General features: G+C 43.2%; 1 protein-coding gene across 3 annotated transcripts in view; it reads right to left on the minus strand.

Moving 5' to 3' along the window:
• The window catches only part of ncoa1 (nuclear receptor coactivator 1), a 49,522-nt gene that overhangs the window by 7,568 nt on the left and 26,704 nt on the right, over positions 1-15,250 (minus strand). For 2 of the 3 annotated variants that reach the window (XM_081602224.1, XM_081602225.1), the window contains 13 exons: positions 14,045-14,185; positions 12,972-13,119; positions 10,728-11,607; positions 10,103-10,309; positions 8,355-8,706; positions 7,551-7,721; positions 7,264-7,378; positions 4,751-4,919; positions 3,717-4,019; positions 2,597-2,698; positions 1,345-1,750; positions 598-760; positions 327-516 (listed from right to left, as the gene is read on the minus strand). In XM_081602224.1, coding sequence (XP_081458350.1) covers positions 327-516; positions 598-760; positions 1,345-1,750; positions 2,597-2,698; positions 3,717-4,019; positions 4,751-4,919; positions 7,264-7,378; positions 7,551-7,721; positions 8,355-8,706; positions 10,103-10,309; positions 10,728-11,607; positions 12,972-13,119; positions 14,045-14,185 — 3,347 coding nt within the window. The remainder of the gene's footprint in view (positions 1-326; positions 517-597; positions 761-1,344; positions 1,751-2,596; positions 2,699-3,716; positions 4,020-4,750; positions 4,920-7,263; positions 7,379-7,550; positions 7,722-8,354; positions 8,707-10,102; positions 10,310-10,727; positions 11,608-12,971; positions 13,120-14,044; positions 14,186-15,250) is intronic. The other variant, XM_081602226.1, reaches the window with a different exon arrangement.

The raw sequence follows: 15,250 nt of genomic DNA on the forward strand, positions 1-15,250 counted from the left end.
TGCAGTGGATTATCAGTGCTTGCCAACAACTGATGGTGTCATCCAGACTTGTTAAATATCATCAACGCTGCTCTGAATTTGAGCTGCTAGCATGTCATCACAGTTACGAACTCTAAGCGTTGCTACGACTCCTCAGTCAGAGTCGTAGCAACGCTGATCGCAGCACAGCTTCACCATCTACAACCACTTTTTGAAGATACTCCAATGTTATGAGTTACAACAACGTTTAATTTCCAACTGGAATAAATTATGTATTTTCAAAACTGAACTGACCGTATCCCCTACTCCAACATCTTTCTGACCATCAGCGTGTTGGTCTCACCAACCTGCTGGTCGCTGCACACTGAGCCGACATTGTTGAGGTTACTGTTGCTCATCCCAACCGCCTGTCCCATGGGAGGTAAAGAGCTGACGCCGCCTGCGCCTCCAGCCATGGAGACGGTGATGCTCATGTTGTTGTACACCCCCTGCTGGCCAAACGCCTGTCCTGCACTCTGTCCTGACTGACTGAACAGGCTGCAGGAGAAGAAAGGAGTTCAGACCCAATGAAGCTATAAATTCATGAGAAAAGCATCGATAATGAGAGCGAGTCCTTACCCGCCCAGGCCTGTCTGCTGCCAGCTCTTCATGTCTGGTGACTGGTAGCCAGGAGTTGGTGCCTGCTGAAGCAGGGGACTCTGGGAGGTGGAGTTCTGAGGTGATAACAATGGGCTTGTGGGGCTCATCTCAGGAGGAAATGGGGGGTCTTGTTGCACCGCAGCTGTGGAAAAGAAACAGTTTCATCACAAAACTGGAATCCAGCCGTTTATATAAACTATATCTTTATCGTTTCTGGAACTTATTTCTTTTCTTTTAAGATATATTTCCATCTCAAAGTATCAAAACATTTTCAGAATCAAAGTGTAAATGCAATATTTAACTTTTTAAGACATTTAAAAGCATATAAGGCTGTAAATCTAGAAGCTGAAGAAACATGAAATGTGAATGGAGAGATGCAAAAAGTGCTCAAACAGAGGAATAGATGAATGGACAAAGTATAGATAGAAGGACATGAATGTTGGACAAAAGGAAAGAAAGATATGAATATCAGAAAAAAGAAAGCAAGAAAGACAAATATTTGACAAAGGAATCGAAAGGAACACATGAAAATTGGACAAAAGGGTTGCTAGGCGACTACTGGACAGATGTACGTTAGACGATGAAGGGATGAATGAAGCGATGGATGGATGGATGAAATGGTCTGTAAACCATCTTTTCCCCCCATGTTTTGTCTTCAGACCTTAACCCTACAGATGAACCCTGAACTCTCAACTTGTTCTAATATCCCAGCTTCCTTGAACTCACCAGACCCTCCAAACTGCTGAAACAGCCCCTGCTGCATCGCCGGGTTCCCGGCGCCGTCAAACTGGCCCTGTAAGCCACCCAGCAGCGCCTGGTTGCTCAGGGGGCCCCTGGCGGACATCTTGGTGTCCAACGGGGCCCCCGGCGCGGCGCTGAAGTGACTCGGTGAGGTAGGGGTGCTGCCCGCCATCGGGGCGAACCCCGGCGGGAAGCTGAACTGCTGCTGAGACGTCGTCGGGGGGCCTTTGGGTGCCCTGGGGGTTCCCGGGCCCCCAGCCGGAGTGCCCGCCACCATGTTCTGTCTCATGAGCCTGACCTTGTGCTGGAGGAGCTGCTGCTGCTGCCGGTGGTGGATGCTGTAGAGTTCCCTCTGACGCTGCGCCAGCATCTGGGCGTTCAGCGGCGGCTGCTAAAGCAATTTGCAACACAACAAATTCAGCTTCTACAAACCTAATTTAATATCAGAAACATCGGAATAAACTTGAAACGAGACAAAAGTGACTTAAAAGTAACTTTCCAGCAAGATATAGGAGGTTGTTTTAAGTCGATAAGAGGAGAACGTTCAAACTACCATCATATCCCCTACTCCAACATCTCTCATCTCACTTAGAGGGGCAGCAAAAGCAAATAAGGTGGATTAGCAGTGCTTGCCAACAGCTGAACTGTCATCATAGACATGCTACTACTGAATTTCACCTCTGCTTCTCACATATTATAAATTATATTTAATTTGAACTGAACATATCCCCTACTCCAACATCTCTCATCTCACTTAAAGAGGGGCAGCAAAAGCAAATAAGGTGGATTAGCAGAGTTTGCCATTAGGACAGCAGAATTTTGCCTCTGCTACCCAGATATTATAAATTATACTTGAATTGACCATATTCTCAAAAATAAATAAGTTTACATTCTAATCAACATTTAACGCTGGAACTGGAAGAAATTCTAAATATCCAAAATAAATAAACAAAACAACAGAAACACCAAATAAAATGAAACATGAAGAAAAAAAACTGAGCTCTTCTGCCTTCTCGCAGTGCTAACTAGAAACAACCAATCAGAGCCAGGAGGCGGGTCTTAGCGCTGTCAATCACCCTCCATCCCTTGCTCTCTGCTACGCAGCAGCTAGCAGAGTGAGTTGTGAATGCTAAGGCTAGTTAACATGGACACTAATGACGACGGATAAACACTGTGTTGTTTCTACGCCATCAAACATTTAGCTTTTATTTTTTAAAGAGATAAAGTCCTGACTGACCTGTGAGGACATCTGGGGTAACTGGACCGCCTGTCGGACCCCCATGTTCACTTGCTGGGGTCCTCCTGGGAATGAATTCATGGCTGCCAGCCGGTTCTGGAGCTGGAAATAAAAAGAAAGAAGAAATTAGTCTATTAAAGGTGAGCTATTTTGCTTCCTTGAACAGATTATTATAGGTCTCTGGGATAAACAAAACATTTTACATTTACACTTTTTTGCACAAACTTGTTTTAGGGCTCTGTCACTTTAAATCAAAATAAGCTGCAGCAGGCCACACCCCCCCCCCAAACTCAAAGTTTACACTCACAGGTGAAAATGGTTGCCAACAGATGCACAATTATACAACGGTAGATGTTTGAAAAGCAGAAGTGGAGCTTCCTGCACAAACAACCTCCTTCCATCCAGAAACCCAGCAGAAAAACCAGCTGACCAAACATGCTGGAGCTCTGCTGGGGTTGCTAGGTGGCAGGCATCTTGTTCTTCAACTCCACAATAACATCACATAAAATACCATCAAGTTTTAGGTTGTAAAGTGACGAAACGTGAAACGACAGAAGTAGTATGAAGACTTTAGGAAGTAAATTTACTCGGACGCCTTCGTTTAGAAGCAAAGAAGTAGGAAAATCTTACAGGAAGTTCACTGCCAGGAAAACAAAAGCATTTATTACCAAAGATGGCTCTGTGTTTGTTTTTATAAGCCGTTTTTAGAGGCAGCAGAAAACCAATGGAAGCATAAAATCATGCAATATGTGAAGTTTGCATAACAGGTCGTCTTTGAAATAAATAAGTGAAGAGCCCGACAGGATGAGATGGATATTAGTGAGGCGGGAAACGGCGCTCTCTCTAAGAGCTTCTTAATCAATATGAGGAGAAGAACGGAGACTCGTCGTGATGAAGTGCGACTCAGACGGACGCAGAGGGCAGCAAATCGATACCACCGAAAGAAGTACGAGTGTTTCTGTCTGACTCTCGTTACGGATAACACTCTGTCCTTTTGTTAACAGCACTGCAACCGTAAATAAATTACATCCATAATGTTTCTATGCATTAGGCACAGAAGTGAGTCAAGACATTAAAAGCACTGAATGGATAGACGCAGCATCAGCAGCGACAGCCTCACCTGCTGCGGGCCCTGCAGTCTCTGCTGCAGCTGCAGCCGCAGCTGGTTGGGCGGCAGCCGCAGCTGGGGGCCCATTCCCTGCGGCCTGGTCACGCCGGGCCTCAGCCCCATGGGGAAAGCCCCGCGGGGGGCTCCGAATGTCACGCCCTGCTGCCCCACCGCGGCCAGCTCTGGAGGAAACGGAACCTGTGAAGCTGGGGGGAACTGGGAGGTGTAGGTGGGCGGTTTGGGCTCCATGGAAACCGGGGTGGCAGTGGGCTGCTGGGGTGGGAAGTTTTGGGGGAAAGGGTCAAAGCAGGCGCCCTACGGGGGGAAAAAAAGCCATTTATTATGATTAAACCATGTATTCAACTATTACATTGAAAGAATTAAGAAAAAAACAGAATAAAGTCAAAGATTTACGCCAAGAAATAAGTTGTAAACACATGAAACTCACTGAAAAAGCCACAAACAATCTTAGATTTGGGTTCTGTCCAGGTGATAGAAGGCTGGCTTTGTAACCGTCTTTATGTGGCTCTGAAGGCTCAGAGATTTCAGGCCTGATCTCTAGTTTCTTGATGTAATAACTGAAGCAGTGTGCTGACACTTTAGGTAAATTATCTTCCTGCTCAGATTAAATGCAGGAAGATTAAAAAAATCTCTAAAAGACTTTTTCTGCCACTTAGCAAATAATTTTGGTTTTTCTAACTGACTTAAAACAAGTTTAGCCTGATTTAACTTCAGACAGCGAGAAAAAAAAAACAAATCTGTCTTTTTATGAGGCATGTGAACCGTTTCAGTTTGGCCTCTAATCAAACATTAGGCTGAATTTTGTTACCAAACTGTTTGAATATCAAGAATATTATGCAGAAATCAAAACCTTGAAGACATCTAACTGAAAATCCGGCATTTTTAAGGATTTTAACCACCGGCACAAACCCTGAAGCCGTCCCTCTGTGGCTTTAAGGAACCCAACAAAAACCCACTTCCCAAAGTTTTTATTTCCTCCATTTTCTGCATCATTTCCAGCCAATCCAAGGCGTTTACTGGGTTACCTGAACCAGTTTGTCGATACCCAGGGCCTTGTCCAGTTCGGCCAGTTCGCTCTCGTCCGTCCCGCTCAGGAAGGACACGAGCTGCTCGATCAGAGCCTTCTCATCGTTTCGGGCTTCAGGCGTGGTCGGCGGGCCCAGCTCTTCGTCCAGCGTGCCCGGAACACGCTGTCTGCTCCGGGACACACAATCAGATTACATCATGCAGCCTAAAACTAGCTAAAAACCACTAGAGCTCAACATCGTCAGCATAAAAATGATGAGACACTTCAGAAAAACTCATGGTTATTTGGCCCAATGAGGGAAAACACACCAAAAAGGAGAATAAGTCCTAAAATCGAATCCTGTAGTTAAGTCTGGTTTATTTGTGTAGCAAACGGAATAAAACTAATGATATTCCGGTTATTATTAATGAAAGGCAGCTCTAAACAAATGGGTTTTCTAGCTTTGATTTAAAGAAACTCAGTGTTTTGGCTGTTTTACAGTTTTCTGGAAGTTTGTTCCAGATCTGTGGTGCATTGAAGGTCAATGCTGCATCTCCATGTTTGGTTCTGGGGATGCAGAGCAGAACCAGAACCAGAACCAGAAGACCTGAGTGGTCTGGATGGTTGAACAGCATTATGCTTGATTTTATAGCGCAATCAAGTGACTATGTAGCCTTCATTTATTATAAAAATGCTGCATATTAGAGGTGTGCCGATCGATCGGCCACCGATCATAATCGGCCGATTTCCGTGAAGAAGTGTATGATCGGTGATCGCCGATCACGGTCTCTTGTTGCCGATACCGATCACCTGCATCTCATTTCTCAGCCTGCCTGTGCAGCTGGTCTCCTCTTTCCTTCACGCTGCACAAATGCGCAGCAACAAATCCTAAGCGATGTGGAACTATAACGCACTGAGTGAATGGGGAAGTTTGTGTGTTGAGGCGGAAAATTGAAGCAGGTCAAATGCATCAACACAAAGAAGCTAATACGACATAAAAACAATGCCATACTTGACGGAGTTCAGCATCGAGGTTCACTGCAGTAAAAAGACATATGGAGGATCAGATAGCAGGTAAAGCAGCGCACAGCTACAAACACTCACCCGGATTAGCATGACGATAAGAAAGCTAAACAAATAACCCGCAAAATTATTAAAGTCTTGGAGCTGCGATGTAAGACGCTGGTTCTGCTCTCGCTGTTGAACCGCTGCTACGCTACAGGTAGTAATATTTCACAGACGGAGCGCCGCTTCTGCTCCACCTGGTAGTGACTCTCACACCGAACCTCTGCTTAAAGCTGCAGCATCTAACCTAAAAAAATTACATGAGACAGATAATCTCTAAAAAAATAATCGATCTCCTCCCTGCTCTGCATAATTACTCCGCTCAGTCAGAAACAGCCACTCAGAACTAGCAGTAATCAGCTAGCCGCCATGCTAACAGGAAGTTTTCATTCAGTAACTCTGGATTGTTTATTGTAATGGATCCTGTATTTGCCTTTGAATGTTGAGTTTTATACTTGAATTTTTTTGGCAATGTTGAGGTTTTATTTTGGCTCTTTGCATTATTTAGCCTCTTCAGAGCCTCCATATGTTATCAGTCTGTTAAAGATAGTATTACTGATAGCAGGACAATTTGCACAACGCCTGTTTTGTTTAGTTTTCTTCTTGGAAAAAGTTACCAAAAACAAGTTTTTGTCTAAATTAAGGTGAATTCATGGTTCCTTTTTCCACATAATGTAACCGGTAGTGTTTATGATTAAAAAAATAAAAATTATATGATCGGTATAGGTGATCGGCCCTCATGGCTGATCGGAATCGGCAGGAAAAAACCTGATCGGCACATCTTTACTGCATATTAAATATAATTTAAGATATTTGAAGTTGTAATTTAACACACTGAAATTGAGCCTCCGTCTCTTTAAGAAACTGCTGCTCTTTCTGAAGCTCCGCCTCCAGGAAGTCATCTCAAAATGGCTCCTTTATTAACCATTTTAATAACGTTTTTCCAAGTGTTCTGACCTATTATGCGCCTATAATGAGCTCAGCAGATGGGCAGCTGTTTGCTAATCGTTGCTGGCTAGTCTGAAGGAGCTGAGTGGGGGAATCATGTGGGAGGGCTGCTCTGTGAGGCAAAAGCTTGGAAACTGTTTCTCTAGATCTTTCTGAGACATCATAATGTAGAGTCGAGTATCACCTGGATGGCTGTGATAGCTAATCTTATTACTTTTTATAATCTGAGTTAGTGGGAGAATGTAGGCATTAAATAAGAGGCGTCCTAGAAAGAACCTTGGGGAACGCCACATGCAATTATTTTCATAATTTAAGTTTGAACCAGCTAAGTACTTTGACCAGAGAGTCACTTCTACAACATGGTGAATAGTGTCGAGTGTCCAAGTGGATGGACATTCAGAAGCTATTTAACGTTGATCAACATTGAATGTTCAGGCAGAAACGTTGCAGTAAAACTCCTGCAGAGACAAACCTGTAACTTAAAATACTACAGTAAACTGCGTCAATACTTGCACTTACTCTTGTGGCGACGATAAGGAGGGTTGTAAAGGAGTCCCATGTCCATCAAAAGACAAAGTGTCAGTCAGAGCCAGAGGCTGGAACTGGGAATCTCCCACATCCATCTTCGTCAGCCCTGGAGAAGAATTTTATAACTTTTATCTGATGGTAAGATCTGGCTGTCAGGCTCAAGTATGTAACAGATTACAGAGAACTGGCTAAAAAAGTGCAAGTTTTTCTTCATTTGATATCAGTTAAATTGTGTTTTTATTGTTGTTTTCATCATTTTAAATGGTTCTCTTCTGTACCAGAACTCGGAGCAAAAGGGTTGATGACTTCGGTCTCTGGAAAGGGGCTGCTATCCTTGGGCGTCTGGAAGAGGTCTCCTTGTTGCTGGCTTGGAGTGGCAGGGCTGCAAAAATCAAACGATGGCTGTGTCTGGAGGCTGCAGCCTGAGGTCGGGACGCCGTCGACAAGTCCTGAAACCGGAACATAAAGGTCAAGAGGTCACATCGGTTCTGTTTAGTCCCCTTTAATCTAACTTTGGTTCATTTGGGGAGGTGTGAATGCTAATCGAACCCTGATGTGGACCAAAAGGCAAACTCTGACGGGGTTCGAATGCCAAGTGAACTGGAGACCGCTCCACAAGCAGGAAGTAAACAATAGCACAGTGCATTCTGGGTAAATACAACCAAAACAAACCCGCTAGACTAGCGCTAGCGGGAGAAATGTCTCATGGTGTTTTACCAAAATCAAAAGATCCGACGGCATTTCAGTTTGGTTTTCACTTCATGAAGAATGAAGCTGTGCTCATTGTCGTCTTCAAAGGTTTTTATGTTGTTTCCTTCAGTGCAGCGCCCCCACAGGCGAGGAGGGGAACAGGTTTTTAATTAGTTTGCATCGTTTGACTTAGTGCCACACCAGCTAAAAATGTAACAAATGATGCAATTTTGCTCCCCAAAAATCCTTTTAAAGTTTTGGATCTAAAATGAGTAAATTTTCATTTTCTGGGGGGAAAAAAAAGAAGAAAAAAATCACAAAAACAAAAAAACGTCAGACCACTTTAACCGCTTGAGTTCACATTTTGTTGACCTTTGACACAAAGTGAGTACCTCTGTTCGGAGTCCCTGGCGGCTCCCTCTTCACATTTACGTTGCGGGGAGTGCAGGCCTCACCGGGCTGCAGGTGAGTGGGGGACTGCAGCTTGACCTGGTGGGACGGGGAGTGCAGCTGAGGCGACGGGGACTGCAGCTGGGGGACAGACTGCGGCTGGGACAGGGGCGACTGGAGGTGAGGCACCGGGGACTGGAGCGGAGCCGGGAGCTGCGTGGAGGGAGAGTGGAGCTGGGCGCCGCCTCCGCCGGGATTCACCGGCTCCTCGCTGCCCTGCTTGGCTCCGAGCGGACCTCTGAGGCCGGGCAGGAGCTGGCTGAGAGCGTCCGGATCAGCAGGTCCAACAGATAACTACAGGCAGGAGGAAACAGAGCTAAACATCTGGACATGTGGGAAAGTGGCAACACTTTATTTAGAGGGGTGAGGCCTGACAAACATGAAGGAGTCAAACATGTTTATTAATGTTTTCATGAGGTTTCATTCAATAAATACTGAACTTTTTAAGCAACTTTTAATTCAACTTTGGATTAAAAATGTATTTGAAACCAGACTATTGCAAAGCTGACCGTTTTAATGCAACTTTGCATTAAAAGTGCCATTATTTAACAAATAATACACTGTTTACACTTTTAATATATTTTAAATGCAACTTTTAATTCAACTTTGCATTTAAAATGTAATTAATTACAGGATATCGCAAAGTTGATACTTTTAATGGAGTTTTGCATCAAAAAGGTTTATTATTTACCAAAGTTATTCACAGAATAATACAAAGTTTACACTTTTAAAATACTTTTAATGCAAGTTTCAATGAAACTTTGCAAAAAAAAAAAAGAAGTAATAATTAACCAAATAATGCAAAGTTGACACTGTCAGTTTTATGCACATGGCTTCAAATAAAGTGTTACCATGTGAGAGTGAAGGACGGGCTTCCAAAGTCCAAGAAAATAAACAATCAACTTTGTTTTCATGGAAACGTTTCTGTCAGTCGCAGCTTTTCTGTAAACTTTAAACGGAAAAATGACGCATGATGCCGTCGTAAACTGGATCCAGACACAAACAGGAAGTCGTGTAGTTTAGTCTGATTTAATGGCTGCTGATATCGTTTTATTAAATAACTTCTGCTTCTTTCTGATCTACAGGAAACGTAAACCGTTCCAGAGAGAGAATCCTGCATCTTAAACAGCGTCAGTAAACACAAAGTGAAACATTTCACGGCTTTATTTGTTGTCATTTCGATGATTATCGCTTATGAATGATGAAAAATTTATTCCAATTTTGGCAGATGCCAATTCTTTTGTCTGGAATGTCGGTGAATATAGGAAGAAAGTGGCCGAGTTGACTCCTGTTAGCTGGGAACATGCAGACATGACGCGTCAGAGCAGAAGACAACGGTGGTTCATTTTCAGACTTTCGCCAAAGTCGATGAGATTTGCTTCACATCTCCAAAAATTAAGAAAATTGGGGACGATTTATTGGTGACACTTTCATGAAAACCCAACTGAAAATTAGCATATTCATAGAAAGTTGAGTGGAAGGAAAAAGTCCATTCAAGGATTAGTGGGAGATTCACAAGAACGGAACCAGACTTTTCCTCCGTGGTCCAAAGTCCTTTTTTCAGATGATAAACGACTTTATTAGAAAATAAAGTAGAGAGGCGTGATATAAAGATAGGTGGAATCTGACAGGATGAAATGAGAGGAGAGGAAATAAACGTGCTGAGTGTTGATTTCAGGCTGAAGCGTACCGTGGAGTCCCTGCGGTTCTCTCCCAGAGGGCTGGATTTGGGGCTGGCGCCGGCCGAGCCAGCAGGGACTCCCGGTAGTTTGGGCGTCCCGCCAGGTGGGATGGACGAACTCGAGCAGGTGAGGCCGTCGCCGCTGGCTCTCTTCTCCACCTTCACCCGGACCGTCTGGAGGCTCAGGGCTGACGGCGGTGGAAGGTCGCCCAGGTCCTTCACAGACACGTTTGGTTAGAATCAGGGCTCAAGCCAACAATTATGACAGTAATTAAATAATCTAACAATTACTGTGATGATTAATCAATTATTTTGATGATTGATCACAGACAGTTCAATAACTAACGATTAATCTGACAACTAACGGATTACTGATGATAAACTTGAGGAGTTTTTGGTTCAACATATTTACAGACGAATTTTTTATGTCAAATGCAAAACGTTTCTATTTTTGTAGTTTTATTTTAATTACTGCTCTGAGTGTATTTTATGAGTCTGTGTACTAAAGTTGATGATCATCTCAAACGATTAATCATAATTTGATTAATCATGATTAATCGTTCCAGCTCTAGTTAGAATCATAATTTTTTGAGATGCTGCTGGTGAAACAGATGAAGAAGTGAATGAAAATCACCTTTTCGTCCGTGTCCAGGAGGAATCGCAGTAGCTGGTGGTCCTGCGGCTCTCTGGAGTTGGACTTGTGGGACGCTGTGCTCAGCGCCGGACTCACCGGCGGCTCCTTCTTGATCTCAACTTCATTTTTATTCCCTCCGTCTTCTGCGGCGTCGTTCGGGCTGCTGTCCTGGAGCAGCCGGTGCAGGATCTTGTGCCGCTCCGTCAGACTGCTGTGGGAAGCGGGGCACTGAGGACCCAGGGAGGGGTGAGGAGGATGAGGTGATGAGTTGTTGTTGTTGGATTCAGCTCCTGTGACACTGCTGTCCAGGAGCTGGTTGAGTCTGGGGTTCCCCAGCGATGAGGCAGATGGAACGGGGGCTTTATTCGAGTCCTCTCCCCCGTCTCCCGCTCCCTTTTGGGGCTTTGCAGACAGCGGGCGAGTGGAGGAGCCGGTGGGCATACTGGCTTGTCTCTGAAGTCCAGGAGACGACAGGGGGAAAGACCCTGCCGACCCACCGCTGCTCAACGCCCCCGAAGGGGACTGGAGCCCCGGCGTGGAGGGGGAGAAGGGGTTCCCCGGGACCCGAGGGCTTCCCCCCAACCCAGGACTGGCTCGCAGCATCCTGGGCGACAAAAACGAGGTAGAGGTGGCTGTGTGAGGGCTGCTGAGAGCCGAGGGACTGCTGACCTCCTGGGGGCAGTTCGTCCGGTTGGGCGTCAGGTAGCCTGTTGGTGTGGAGGGGTTGGGTCCGCTGTTGTTGGCGTGAAGGACAGAGCCTTGGTTTGAGTTACTGCCGGGGGGGAGCGAAGGGGACCGGGACGGGGTGTGAGCAATACTGCTGGGGGTCGGAGGAAGGCTGGGGTTAGTGTTTTCCTGAGAGCTAGCAGTGTTGTGTTCCCTGAGAGAGAGAGAGAGAGAGAGAGAGAGAGAGAAAATGTTAACGTTACCATAGCGACCAGAGTCAGAGAGCGTTTGGTTGAGAGGAGATGAGTAGAGCTTGTGAGTCTTAAGTCTGGTTTAGATGGAAAGATTTAAGAATGTCGGCCGATTCTCCAAACCTCTGTGACCACAGAGCTGATAAAAGTCCAACAGGTTCGATCGGTTCGTGTTCAGTCACACGGCACGAACCGATTCCAGTCACGAACATCCCGATTCCAGAGGATAATCCAGTAAAACCCCCAAAATAGCGGGAATTTAGAATAACCAAACACGGATGACGACGTAGAAGCGATAATGATGGTTTGTGGAGTCATTTTAAGAAATAAAAGACGTAACAAAAAGAAAAGGCGGTGGATAAAAGGCGACAGGAGCAGCCGCTCTATTTGCTGCACTATGATTTGGAGGTGACTGTGTTGTTTCATAGTTAACATTTTTAACTGAATAAACATAATTTATTTAGATTTAATAATAAACATTTCCACATGTCATCTCCGATATCCACCGGACTCTCAGTTGCTCATATGTCAGCTGTTTGGGATTCCCCTCCGTTCTGACGTCACCGCGCTTTCTGATTGGCTACCCGTCACATTCAGCAGGTCGTATTCTCGTTCCCAGTCAGGAAAAACCCCACAGGCTGCGATAAAAAGGGCCAAGACAACCCAAATAAAGCATATTCAGTATTCAGTGGGAGCACCAACATGTTGGAGCCTTATCTGACTGTTCACCCCTCTCCCTCTCTCTCCCCCGGGACGCAGCAACATGTCCAAGTCTTGACGGTCCGCGGTAATAAACAGGTTGGGGCAACTGATTCAGCACATGAACTGATTCAGCACATGAACTGATTCAGCACATGAACTGATTCAGCACATGATTTCAATTGATGGCTGATTAACAGGGTTTTGCTGAATTGCAGTCATCTGAACGTGTTGAAGCAGGACAACGTCTAAAACATGCAGGTCAGTTTGGTTGGGAAACACTGGATTAATCGATGATCTGAAACTTAATTACTCCGACGATTGGTTAATCTGTAATCTGATGATTAATCTGGCAGTTAATCAATAATCTAGGAGTTAATTGCTTACTTTGACTATTAATTGCTTGATTAATCGTCAGAATAATCAATAAATGAATCAATTACTAATATAATCCTTAGCTGCAGCCCTACTTTAAATCAAATGCACTGGAACTTTTTAACATTTTTAAAAATCCAAACATCTCCTTTAACTTCCGTTTGTTTGTAAAATGGTATAAAACATTAGGAAAATCTGCAGGCTTTGTGTTTGCTCAGCAGGAATCGCTTGTTGGGTCGTGTCGGTGGGATACCTGTCAATAGTGTGGATGCCCATGATGAAGGGCTGAACGTCGGGTTTTGGTGGGCAGCAGAACTTGCAGCGAGTCTGAGCGCTGAGCGGCGTCCCGTCACTCAGGGTGAACCGGTACAGAGGGCTGACGGCGGTGCCGTGCGCCATCACTGACGGAGAGAGAGAGAAAAACGTTTAACTGCACCACCATCGCTAAGTTTACCGACATGTTTATCCCCCAAATCCGTCTGGATATGCTTTTTTCCTTTCACTCAACTTTCTCTACATTTTCATTTTTTATAAGCAAAACTCATCAAAAATATTTTTAAAAATTGTTTATCTTATATTTCTATGTTCAAAGAATCTATGCAATATAAGAGTTTCACTTGTGGTTTCCTTCTGCTACCACACTTTTTCCTTTCACTCATTTTTATTTTCTTTGAGCAAAAATCATCAAAATTACAAAAAAAATACATTCTTGCAATATTTTATTTTATTATATTTCCATGTGTAAAGAATCTGTACAATATCAGTTCCTCTTGTGGTATTCACTTGTACTTTTTCCTTCCACTCAACTTTCTCAATTTTTTTATTTTCTAAAAGCAAAAAAAAAAAAGTCATCAAAATTACAAAAAAATTAATTATGCAATAATTTTATTTTATCATATTTCCATGTGTAAAAAATCTATACAATATGAGTTTCAGTTGTGGTATCCACTTTTTCCTTCCACTCAACTTTCTCTACATTTTTATATTCTATAATACAAACATACAAAATTACCTAATTTTTAAAAAATCTTGTATTTTGTTATATTTCCATGTGTAAAGAATATGTACAATACGAATTTCACTTGTGTTTTCCTTTTGAGGTCACACTTTTTCCTTCCACTCAACTTCCTCTAAATGTTTATTTTTGATGAAACGGTGAAACACAAGCCTTATTAAGCTGATAATTACTTTTAACTCTTCATTTTGTGTCTGAAACCTTTGGTCTCCAACTGATGAAGCATCTGCAACGTGTGACGGTTTTGGCTCTGCTGTTTTCTGCTAATGAAGACGCATTTAGACGTGTCTGTGGGTTTTGCTGCTGCTCACCTTCATGCAGCAGCTTCTTGGCGTGCGAGGGCTCCTTGCCCGGCGACTGAAAAAACGCGTAGATGCACTTCCTGACCAGGTCCTCCCAGCCAGGGCGGCCCGTCGCTCGCAGAGCGCTGGTTTCTATGGAGATGATCTTCCCTAGATCACAGCGACACAAAGAGATCAGTTTGAGCTGCAGCCGAGGTCCTCATGCAAAATTCAAGGAGCAACCTGGAGCTCTGTGTGGTTTCCCAATTACGTGGAAGTAAATATATTAATTTAGTGAAAATTATGAGATTTTCTGGCCACAGAAACACTTTGCAGGATAAAGTCTGTATCCTCGTTTCTTCACCTATAAGGCTTTGAATGACCTTTCAGATGTTCTTATTGATATTGATCACATGTCACAGTTAAGACTTTTTAAAACCAACATGAATTTAATTTTAGACCAATATCTTCACCAGCTAACTAGCCACTAATTTTCACTTAGCCTTGACAGACACAAAGAAGCTAGCTTGCTAGCAAAGGTACGTTAGCAGTGAGTTATTGGTGCGACTCAAACTTTTAGCTGACAGAAAAGTCCAGCCGTAAAATAAAACCTAATAGGCGATTAAACAGTCTAGCCAAGACAAAATTTAAGAGCTGTGATTAACATTCTGAAGGCCAACATGGTGTTTAATATGAATTTGAGACATTTTAAGGCTTTAAATTTAGATATCAAATTTAGTGGAGATGGCCTCCATTTTATGGATAATGATAAATATTGTTGTTTTATTGCACAGTCCTAAGAGAACCTTTGTACGACGGTGTGTTGCAGATATAAAAGGAAAAAAAACACACAAAATTAATACATTTCTGTCAAAGAACTGAGATCAGCCTCAGAAACTTTCTAGAAAAAAAATACAAAAATGTCTGAGTTTGAAAATTTGCCAGAAAAATCTCACAAATTTTGAGATTAATCTCAATTTTTTTTTAAATATGGAAGTTTCAGAGTCTGAAAAGTTAATAAATTACTAGAAAAATCTCCTATTTTGCATCCAATTTCCAATTTTTTTTTTTTTTTTAGAAAAAAATCTTCCAAATTTTCCAAGTTTGAAAAGTTGAAAATTTGCCAGAAAAATTTCTGAATTTTGCTTTTCAAAAAACTTGGAAACGTGTCTTTTTGAAAAGTCTAAATTTTCTACAAAAAATCTCAGAAATTTTGAATTTAACCTCAGTACCAAA

The sequence above is a fragment of the Poecilia reticulata genome, chromosome 21 (genome assembly GCF_904066995.2).
Source record: "Poecilia reticulata chromosome 21, P_reticulata-male-v2, whole genome shotgun sequence".
NCBI classification, from domain to species: domain Eukaryota; kingdom Metazoa; phylum Chordata; class Actinopteri; order Cyprinodontiformes; family Poeciliidae; genus Poecilia; species Poecilia reticulata.